This window comes from Rhinoraja longicauda, chromosome 2 (assembly GCF_053455715.1).
Source record: "Rhinoraja longicauda isolate Sanriku21f chromosome 2, sRhiLon1.1, whole genome shotgun sequence".
NCBI lineage: Eukaryota > Metazoa > Chordata > Chondrichthyes > Rajiformes > Arhynchobatidae > Rhinoraja > Rhinoraja longicauda.
Genome location: NC_135954.1, coordinates 26,157,140 through 26,168,789, shown reverse-complemented (window position 1 = coordinate 26,168,789; position 11,650 = coordinate 26,157,140). Strand labels below are relative to the sequence as shown.

The 11,650-nt window shown below is 43.3% G+C and overlaps 1 protein-coding gene across 1 annotated transcript in view; it reads right to left on the bottom strand.

Annotated features, from left to right (window-relative positions):
• LOC144609149 (patched domain-containing protein 3-like) overlaps nucleotides 1-11,650 on the bottom strand; it is a 35,126-nt gene continuing 23,476 nt past the window's right edge. The window contains exon 4 of the mRNA XM_078427576.1: nucleotides 1-1,523. Within this exon, the coding sequence (XP_078283702.1) occupies nucleotides 1-1,523 (1,523 nt within the window). The remainder of the gene's footprint in view (nucleotides 1,524-11,650) is intronic.

Genomic DNA, 11,650 nt, shown 5'->3' with positions numbered 1-11,650 from the left:
TTACAGTTTGAAAAATGTCATAAATACCGGCATTAAAACTATTCCATGAATTGCACCAAAAGTTATGACGAGGAACATGATCTTAAAGAAGGTCCTGAATATGTAACTTGCTGCAGCAGACAATGCAATAATACCCATTATAGTTGAAAGGGCCCCTTGGATAATAGGATAGCCAAGTTTGTATAATGCCTCAATAGATCGCTCATTACTAGTTTCTTTTTCACTCGAAACGTATGCATATGAAATATGAGCTGTAAAGTCCACTGAGAAGCCAATACAAATGACCAAATTTATCATAGATATGGAATCTAAGCTGACACCCCAGAAAGCCATAAACCCAGCCACGCCCACCAAAACTGATGCAATAGCAAATGTAACCCAGAGAGAACAGATTGGATTTGGAATCAACACAACGGCAACAAGTAGCATAGCACCAGCAGCAACAGCTACATTCTGTACTGTGCTGGATACTATCACAAGATATTGATCATAATAGATAAATGCAGGATGAAATACTTCCATAGGAATGTTACATGCCTTTGCCTTCTTTCGAAAATCTTTTAGCAGTACTTTCTCAGCAGTTGAATCATTGACGTAAACAGTCTGAATAAAAAAACGTGAAGCTTTAATACTGTTTTTATCAGCTGAAATATCAAGATCTTGTTTAAGTAAAGGGACCGTCTGAAAAAATTTATCTAATGTCCCTATGAATGCATTTTTAGTTGTTATATCAATTTTCATTTGTTTGGCAACACCAGTGTATATACGGAGCCATGACTCTGAGAATCTAGCATCTACATAGGAGATCTTTTCAAAGTTCTGCAGACAGAGTTCAATTTCATTCTGAATGTGTGAGTTCCAGTAATCTACAGGTTGGGTGACAGCAACCATAACACGTGGTCCAAACATGGATAAATACTTAGATTCATCATCATAGTATTTAATCACATATGAATAATCATTGGCCAGATTTCGGACATCAATTCCTTCTTTAAGGCAAAAGCAGCCATAAAAACTGCCACCCAGATACACTAAATATAGGGCCACCACAGCTACTTTGGTCCAACGACGTGTAAGAATTGGACCATAATAATTGTTCATAAAGGCACAAATTGGATGGTCTATCTCTGCACCTGTTTCTTCATCGTAAGCCCCGCCCACACAACACATTCCATAACATTTGGATTCTCCTGGTAAATGCTCACTTTCAACTTTTCTAAATGTAAACCAGTGCCGATTTGCAGCTTCTCTTTTTCCATTCAATACGAGAATACCTCCAAAAAATGTAATGTTGTAGATAAAGCTCAACAAAACAGTTGTACCAGTATAAAAACAAAATGATTGCACTGATGCAAAAGGAGTCATTGCACCAATATAAAAAGCTAAGACGTCAGTCAGAGTAGTGATTGTCATGGAGGTGGCTGCGTCAGAGTAGGTTAGGCCTATGCGGTCTTCAGTATCATCATCCACATTGGTTTTCTGCCAGCTTGCAAGCATAATAAACATATTGTCTACGCCAATACCTGTAAATTAAATGATGAGCTCTGTTAAATCAGCTTTTATGTCAAAGTTTAAACTAAATTGCTGTCTTTACATGATTTTAAAAATATACAAGACAGTTACAATATTTCCTCAACATTTTTATGTCATCTGCAAATTTTCATTTGACCTTGATTTGCTTATCATGTACCCTTTTTGTTCATTAGTTTTTCTTGACTCTCCTCCTTTAATAAAAATATCTCTCCTTCCCTCTCCCAAACTTTCTATGTGACACTATTTTCAGTTAAAAAGTGCAGAGTAACCTTTTTTTGGGTGAGATTTGAAATCAAGCTATTGACAGCCCTCTCAGACTTGAAGAGCTTCAGGGTGTTAATTCTAGACCAACATTCATTCTTCAATTAATAATCATTAAACAAAAATCTTTTAATACATTGTTATTTGTGGGATCTTGCATTGCTCCCACACTTCACGTAACAACCAATACATTTCAAGTACTTATTGACTACAGTGCACTTTGATAAACACTAAAAAAATACAATTGTTTTCGTTTTGCTTTTAATATTTATTTTCAATGTCTTACTAACTTGATCGAGTTTGATGAGGAAAATACAAAGGTGATCGATGAGGGTAGGGTGGTTGATGTTGTCAACTTGGATTTTAATAAGGCATTTAATAGTCAATTGGCATGGTAGACTGATCCATAAGATTAATGCACTGGATTAACCATGACTTGATTGTATGGATTCATAACTGGTATACTGCTAGAAAACCGAGGGTTGTGGTGGAAGGACAATATTCATGCTGGGACTTTGATCAGTGGAGTTCTGCAGGAACTGTGGTTTGTGAGATATATATATATATATATATATATATATATATATATATATATATAAATGATTGAACGTAAAGGTAGATGAGTTGGCTTGTAAATTTGAAAATTACACCAAGATTGCAGGGGTCACGAATTGTGAGGGAGGTTGTCAAAGTATACAGTGGCACATAGGCAGCTACAGAAATGGGTGGAAAAATGGCAGATGGAGTTTAATCCAAGCAAGCATGAGATGTTACATTTTGGGAGATAAATGTAAGGAGAAAATATACAATTAATGACATGACAACATTGAAGTGTATTCCAGGTCCATAATTCTCTGAAAGTGGCAACACCTGTAGTTTAGTTTAGTTTAGAGATAAGGCGCGGAAACAGGCCGGTCGGCCCACCAAGTCCGCGCTGACCAGCGATCCCCGCACATTAACACTATCCTACGCACACTAGGGACAATTTACAATTATACCAATCCAATTAACCTACATACCCGTACGTCTTTGGAGTGTGGGAGGAAAACGAAGATCTCTGAGAAAACCCATACGGTCATGGGAAGAACGTACAAACTCCGTACAGACAAACACCTGTAGTTGGGATCGAACCCGGGTCTCTGGCGCTGTAAGCACTGTAAGGCAGCAACTCTACCGCTGCGCCACCGTGCTGCCTGCCCAGTAGTAGATGGAGTGGTAAGGAAAGCATATGGTATACATGCCTTCATTGATTGGAGCATTGAGTATAATAGGCAGGAGTGTTTGTTTCCTTCTTAAACTATTGCTATTTGCCAATTCCAGATGTGATGAAAATGCCAATGGCCTTTTTGTGTGGCAGAAATTGAAGGAGGGAATCTGAATAGCATGCTTATTATGTTTTTTGCACTTTTAGCAATTCATCGTGACATGTCTTCAGTGTATCATTCATTTTTACTATGACAAAATAAGCTTCAAAACATTAAATATTAAAATACAAAATTTAGCATGAGGTCAAAAGGGAATCTTGAACAACATTAACAGAAAAGATTTTATGAACTCTGAAAAGAACAGACCAGAGTATGAAAGAATTAGTTAAGTTTACAGAGATTTAAAAAAATGGTGTACATGCAGGACAGTGAAGGCAGCCATCACTGGATATAGTGGTATAGATCCGTCACAGAGCTGGATGGAGAAATGGCAAATGGAGTTTAATCTGGGCAAGTGTGAGGTGTAGCTCTTTGGGAGGTCAAATGGAAGAGAGAATACAGTTAATGTTTATCAGAATCTTGGGATCCAAGTCCATAGCTCCCCAAAAGTAACAATGCAAGTAGATGAAGTCATGATGGAATATGTAAGAAAATAACTGCAGATGCTGGTACAAATCGAAGGTATTTATTCACAAAATGCTGGTAACTCAGCAGGTCAGGCAGCACCTCAGGAGAGAAGGAATGGGCGACGTTTCGGGTCGAGACCCTTCTTCAGACTGATGTCAGGGGGGCGGGACAAAGGAAGGATATAGGTGGAGACAGGAAGACGACATGCTTGCTTCATTGGTTGGGGCATTGAGTATAAGAGTGAGAAAGATGTTGCAACCAAATAGAACTTTGATTCAGCTGTATTTGGACCATGTATGCGATTCAGGTTGCCCCAATGAAAGAAGGATATGGAGGCCATATGGATACAGAAGAGGTTTACTAGGATGCTGCCTAGATGAGCAAGTATTAGATATAAGGAGCAGTCGGACAGATTTGGTTTGTTTTCTCTGCAGGATCGGAAGATGAGGGGAGACATAGAAGTTCATAAAATTATGAGGGGCATAGATAAGATAGATAGTCAGAATCTATTTCCCAGGGTAGAAAGGTCCAATGCCAGAGAGTATAGTTATAAGATCCCTAAATACCACCAAGACCAAGGAGCTAATCACCAACTTCCGTAGGTCACATAACGGGGAATACGCCCCGATCTTTATCAACGGGGACAGTGTGGAGAGAGTGTCCAGCTTCAAGTTTGTGGGCACTCACATTTTGGAGGACCTAACATGGTCCAATAACACTGCTGCGCTGGTCAAGAAGGCACAGCAACGACTGTTCTACCTCAGAACACTGAAAAAGTCTGGTCTACCCCAAAAGCTGCTGACGACCATAGAGAGCATCATAACACATGGCATCCCTGTGTGGTACCTCAGCTGCATGGAGGCAGAAAGGAAAGCTCTTCAGCGGGTAGTCCATAGAGCTCAGAGGACCATCGGAACACAGCTACCAGCCTTGGAGGGCATCTACAACACACGATGCCTCAGAAAAGCCACCAGCATCCTCAAACACCCCTGCAACAGTCTGTTCGAACTCCTTCCATCGGGCAGACGATACAAGGCCTTCTACGCCCACACCTCCAGACTCAGGAACAGCTTCATCCCCAGGGCCAAAACTGCTATGAACCGGTCCTGCTGAGCCGGATGGTCAAAATGCACAGTGATCCGGCACAGATCTACTTGCACTTTATTCTGTCTTAAAACTGTTACAATTTGTTTCATTGGGTTGTTGTTTAAATTAATTAAATTATTGCATCGTATGGGAGGCGCATTCCCAATCTCGTACCCCTGTACAATGACAATAAAGATATATTGTATTGTATTGTATTGTATCAGAGATTTAGAACGGAGATGAGGAAAAACTTTTTCAGTCAGAGAGTTGTAAATCTGCCTCAGAAGGCATTGGAGGCCAGTTCTCTGAATGCATTCAAGAGAGAGCTAGATAGAGCTCTTAAGGATAGCGGAGTCAGGGGGTATGGGGAGAAGGCAGGGATGGGGTACTGATTGAGAATGATCAGCCATGATCACATTGAATGGTGGTGCTGGCTCGAAGGGCCAAATGGCCTACTCCTGCACCTATTGTCTATTGTCTATTAAGTAGGCATCATGTTTGGCACAGGCATTGTGTGCTAAAGAACCTGTTCCTGTGCAGTACTGTTCTATGGGTAATTTGAGGAGATGCTGCAGGTCCTGACACACCTGAAGGTAGACAAATCTCCCGGCATGGTAGGCCGCTCTGGAAGGTTAAATCGCATGGGATCCAAGGAGAAATAGCTGAACAGATTTAAAAAAATTGGCTTCATGGAAGGAAGCAGAGGGTCATGGTGGAAGAATATTTTTCAGACTGGAGGCCTGTGACTCGTGGTGTGTCTCAGGGTTCAGTGCAGGGCCCATTACTGTTTGTCACCCAATGATTTGGATAAGAATGCGCATGGCATGATTAGCAAGTTTGCAGATGACACAAAAGTGGGTGGAATTTTAAATTGTAAAGATGGTTGTCAAAGATCACAGAGGATCTTGATCGGTTGGGCAGGTGGGCTTCATAACAAGAGGAGTTGAGTATAGGAGCAAAGAGGCTCTTCTGCAGTTGTACAGGGCCCTAGTGAGACCACACCTGGAGTACTGTGTGCAGTTTTGGTCTCCAAATTTGAGGAAGGATATTCTTGCTATTGAGGGCGTGCAGCATAGGTTTACTAGGTTCATTCCCGGAATGGCGGGACTATCGTATGTTGAAAGACTGGAGCGACTAGGCTTGTATACACTGGAATTTAGAAGGATGAGAGGGGATCTTATCGAAACATATAAGATTATTAAGGGGTTGGACACGTTAGAGGCAGGAAACATGTTCCTAATGTTGGGGGAGTCCAGAACCAGGGGCCACAGTTTAAGAATAAGTGGTAGGCCATTTAGAACAGAGATGAGGAAAAACTTTTTCAGTCAGAGAGTTGTAAATCTGTGGAATACTCTGACTCAGAAGGCAGTGGAGGCCAATTCTCTGAATGCATTCAAGAGAGAGCTTGATAGAGCTCTTAAGGATAGCGGAGTCAGGGGGTATGGGGAGAAGGCAGGAACGGGGTACTGATTGAGAATGATCAGCCATGATCACATTGAATGGTGGTGCTGGCTCGAAGGGCCGAATGGCCTACTCCTGCACCTATTGTCTATTGAATGGTTAATGCAATTTAATAGAGATATACGAGGTATTGCATTTTGGGAAGTCTAACATGGGCTGGGATACACAGTGAATGATAGGGCTGTGGGGAGTGTTGTTTTGCAGAGGGATCTAGGAGTCTAGGTGCACAGTTCCTTGAAAGTGGTGTCATAGGTGGATCGGGTGGTCAAGAAAACTTTTGGCAAGAAGACATTGGAGAGGCCACATTTAGAGTATTGTGTTCAGTTTTCGTCACCATGTTATAGGAAATGTCAAGATCATATGTAATAGAATTAGGCCAGTCAGCCCATCAAGTCTACTCTGTCATTCACTCATGGCTGATCTATCTCTCCCTCCTAAACCCATTCTCCTGCCTTCTCCCCATAACCTCTGACACCCGTACTAATCAAAAATCTATCTATCTCTGCCATAAATATATCCACTGACTACCTCCACGGCCGTGTGGCGAAGAATTTCATATTCTCCACCCTCTGACTAAAGAAATTCCTCCTCATCTCCTTCCTTTAATTCTGAGACTATGACCTCTAGTCCTAGACTCTCCCATTAGTGGAAATATCCTCTCCACATCCACTTTTTCCAAGACTTTCAATATTCTTTACGTTTCAATGAGGTCCCCCGTTATTCTTCTAAACTCCAGCGAATATAGGCCCAGTGCCGTCAAGCGCTCATTATATTTATACCTACTCATTCCTGGGATCATTCTTGTAAACCTCCTCTGGACCCTCTCCAGAGCCAGCACATCCTTCCTCAGATATGGTGCCCAAGTAATAGCCACTCTACTAACTTCTACCACAATTCTTGAATTTCAGACATGTTGCTGGTGTCTTCCACTGTGAAGACTGATGCAAACACATCAAACACATCACAAAGACAGCCTTCTTCCACCTCAAAAACATTGCCCGTCTCCGTCCATCCCTCTCCTCCACAGCTGCAGAAACCCTCATCCACACCTTCATCACCTCCCATCTGGACTACTGCAACAGCCTCCTCTATGGCTCACCCTCAAAAATCATCAGTAAACTTCAATACATTCAAAACTCCGCTGCCCGTCTACTCACCCACTCCCCGATCCGTGACCATATCACCCCCGTCCTTTACAAACTCCACTGGCTCCCCATCCCCCAGAGAATCCAGTACAAAATCCTCCTCATGACCTACAAAGCCCTCCATAACCTGGCCCCATCCTACCTGACTGACCTCCTCCACAGGCACACTCCCACCTGCACCCTCCGCTCTGCTGCTGCCAATCTCCTGTCCCCCCCCCCATCCGGACCAAACTCAGATCCTGGGGGGACAGGGCTTTCTCCATCGCTGCTCCCACCCTCTGGAACTCACTACCCCAAACCGTCAGAGACTCCTCCTCACTCACCACATTCAAAACATCACTGAAGTCTCACCTGTTCAGCACTGCCTTCAACCACTGAAGGTCACCTCACCTTCTGTCTCCTTTTTCTGTTCGTTTACTTATTTATCTATTTATTCAATTCTCTATGTTCTAGAAATCCCTGTAAAGCGTCTTTGAGTGTTTGAAAAGCGCTATATAAATGTAATGCATTATTATTATTATTATTAAAAAAGTTATTCAACTCCTCTGCCATTTCTTTATTCCCCATTATCATTTATTCTGCATTATTTTCAAGCAGTCCAACATCCACTCTTGCCTCTTTCTTACTCTTTATATTGCTGAAGAAACTCTTGCTATCCTCTTTTATATTAGCTAGCGCTAGCTTACCTTCATATTTTATCTTTTGTCCCCGTATTGCCTTTTTAGTTACCTTCTGTTGTTCTTTAAACAGCTTCCCACTAATCTTTGCAATATTATATGCCTTCTCTTTTAGTTTTATACCGTCCTTAACTTGTCTTGTCAGCCACAGTCATTTCTTTCACCCCTAGAATCTTTCTTCCTCTTTGGAATGAAAAGGTCCTGTATCTTCCAAAGTATTCCCAGAAATTACTGCCATTGCAGTTCCACCGTCATCCCTGCTAGGGTCCCTTTCCAGTCAACTTTTCCAGCTCCTCCCTCATGCCTCTGTAGTTCCCTTTGCTCAACTGCAATACCAACACATCCAATTTCACCTTCTCCCTCTCAAATTGCAGATTAAAACTTATCATGTTGCAGTTGCTACCTCCTAGTGGTTCCTTTACCTTGAGTTCCCTTATCAAATCCGGTTCATTACACAACACTAAATCCAGAATTGCCTTTTCCCTGGTAGGCTCTACTACAAGCTGCTCTAAGAATTCATCTCAGAGGCACTCTACAAATTCCCTTTCTTGGGTCCAGTACCAACCTGATTTTCCCAGTCTACCTGCATTTTGAAATCTCCCATGACCACTGTAGCATTGCCTTTCTCACATGCCAATTGTATCCCCTGATGTAACATGTATCCTACATCCTGGCTAGTGTTTGGGGGCCTGTAAATAAATCCCATTAGGGTAATTTTACCCTTACAATTTCTCAGCTTTATCCACAATGACTCTACATCATCTGATACTATGTCACCCCTCGTTAAGGACTGAATTTCATTCCTTACCATCAGTGATACCCCACCCCCTCTGCCCAGCTGTTTGTTTTTCTATTAGGACGTATAACCTTGAAAATTCAGCTAGCAACTCCAATTCTCTTACATCCATGTTTATGTAATTCCCACATCATACCTACCAATTTCTGACTGTGCCACATGCTCATCCACTTTATTTCTTATACTGTGCGCATTAAAGTACAACACCTTTAATTTTCTCCTCCCGTCTCACACGTCTCAGATTTTACCTGACCTTACTCTCATCCCTTCTTAATCTTTCCGTCCCGTCAATTCTGGAGTCTTCTGGAACATTTCCTGCAATCTCTTTCCCTTTAACTCCTCCCTTACATTTCTAATTTGTTGATCTCATTCCTCCCCTTCTCCCACACTATTTAGTTTGAAGTTCTATTTTACACCCCTGGTTATACAGTTTGCCAGGAGTCTGGTTCCTGTCAGATTCAAGTGGAGTCCATCCTGTCGAAAGAGTCCCTCCTTCCCCAATACTAGTGCCAATGTACCACAAACTCAAACCCACTTCTTCCACACCAGTCTTTGAGCCACGCGTTCAACTCTCTAATCCTCTTAACCCTATGGCAATTTACACCCGGCTCAGTAGCAATCCAGAGATTACCTTCTTGGTTCTGCTTTTCAATTTGGTACCTAGCTGTTCAAATTCCATGAGCAGAACCTCTTTTCTCATTCTACCTATGTCATTGGTACCCACATAGACCACGGATCTTTCCCTCCCACTCCACGTTCCCCTGCAGGCCAGACGAGATGTCCTGAACCTGGGCACCTGGCAGGCAACACAGCCTTCGGGACTCTCGATCCTCGCGACAAAGAACAGCGTCGATGTCCCTAACTATACTATCCCCAATGACAACTACATTTTCCTTCCCTGTTCCCTCTTGAATGGCTCCTATGTCAATCCCTTGGTAAGTTAGAAGTTCAGACTCTAGGTCGTCCACTTTCAGTCTTAGTTCTTCAATCAACCAGCATTTGCTGCAGACGTGGTCACCAGGATTTACCAATAGGTCCACCAGCTCACCCATCATGAATCTGCAGCACATAGCATGATCCTTCATCGAGTCCCCTTTGCCTATTTCTGAAATCTTCGTGAAACTTGCTGCTGCTCTGGGTCTGACAGGTCGGCTCTACTCTCCTCACCCCTTCTTTCCAAAGCCTCTCGAGCCTAAGCCTCAAGGTGGACTTTTCTCTCCACGCAGCACTTCACCTCAACACAGCCACTCCCAACAGGCCACTATGCTAGAGTGGCTTCCCTTTGATTTGCTGCAAACAATCTCCAGCTAAGCCTATCAGATGCCTGCTTCACTAACATTCTGGCTCCACAATTAGCACTCTGAAACTGCAACTCTAACATCTCTCTGCCAATTTTTTAAATCCTTTGAATTTTGAAAGCTTGAAAGGCTTCAGGGAAGATTTACCAGGATGTTGCCAGGAATCGAGGGACTGAGCTTTGATTGTTAGAGTAGGCTGGGGAAAATATCATGTAATTGGTCACTTGTGGGAGGGATTAGCACCCTGAAAATTATGTGAATATATAAAATATATATCTTGCTTGCCGCCAAAATGTTTTTTCAAAGTAAAATGAAGGAGAAGTGGGAAGATACTGAACTATAGGCATTATATTAGAATGTATGTACTATACAGAACACTGTGGGTGAGCTTATAGCGCAGTAGAAACTGGGAGCTGAATATCCAAGGTTACATATACTTTTGAAAAGACAAACAAGTGGGCAGCAGGTGGGGTAGCTGTGCTGGTAAGGAATGAAATTCAGTCCTGAGCAAGGGATTGACATAGGATCAGAAGATGTAGAATCTTTTGTGGGTAGAGCCAAGAAACTACAAGAGTAAATATATTGTGATGGGAGTTATATACAGGCCTCTGACAGTAGCCCGGATGAAGGAAACAAATTATATCAGTAAGAAAGGCAATATTACAGTGGTCATAGGGGTTACAATATGCAGGTAGACTGGGAAAATCAGGATGGTACTGGATTCCAAGAGAAGGAATTTGTAGAGTGCCTACAGGATGGCTTCTCAGAGCAGCTTGTAGTCAAGGCCACCAAGGAAAAAGCAATTCTAGATTTGGTATTGTGTAACAAACTGATTTGATTGGGAAGCTTAAGGTAAAGAAACCCCTAGGACGGGGGTGTCAAACTACCGGCCCGCGGGTTGCATCCGGCACGCGAAGGGGCCCAATCTGGCCCGCGGGATGATTTGTCACCTCCCCACTCCCCAGCTCCCGGGGGAGAGTAGAAGCTATGCCCATATGCAGCCATGCGGTGATGCGGGCAGGAAGGGGCTGGTGCTGGGGAAGGTGGAGAGTCTCAATGCTGTTGTGGACACCGGGAAGTGCCTGGGCTGCCGCCACAGAGACCGCCACCAGGTACCTGAGACGCAGGCAGGTGAGTGCATGGATAGAGGCTGGTGCCGCACAGTGAATGGGGCCGCAGCCAGCGATCCAAAATCTGAGCTGCTCTCCAGGGTGGGGGCTCTGGGTTTGGGTTAAGGTTAGGTGGGATGTGAAGACGTGATGGTAGTTATGCGGGAATAGGGAAGAGAAGGGAGAAGGTGGTGGTAAAGGAAGGGGAGTGGATGATGGAAGGGAGGGTTTTTAGGGATGAGGAAGGGAAGAGAGGGTGTCGATGGAGGGGAGTGGGGGAGTAGGTGGTAAAGAAAGGAAGTAGGGAGGGAGGTGGTGAGGAAGGGAGCAGATGAGAGAAGGAATGGTGTTTAGGGATGTGGGAAGGGAGGGGATTTAGGGACGAGGTAAGGAAAGAGAGGATGAAGTAAGGGAGGGGAATGGGGGAGTAGTTGGAAGGAAGGAAGTGTGGA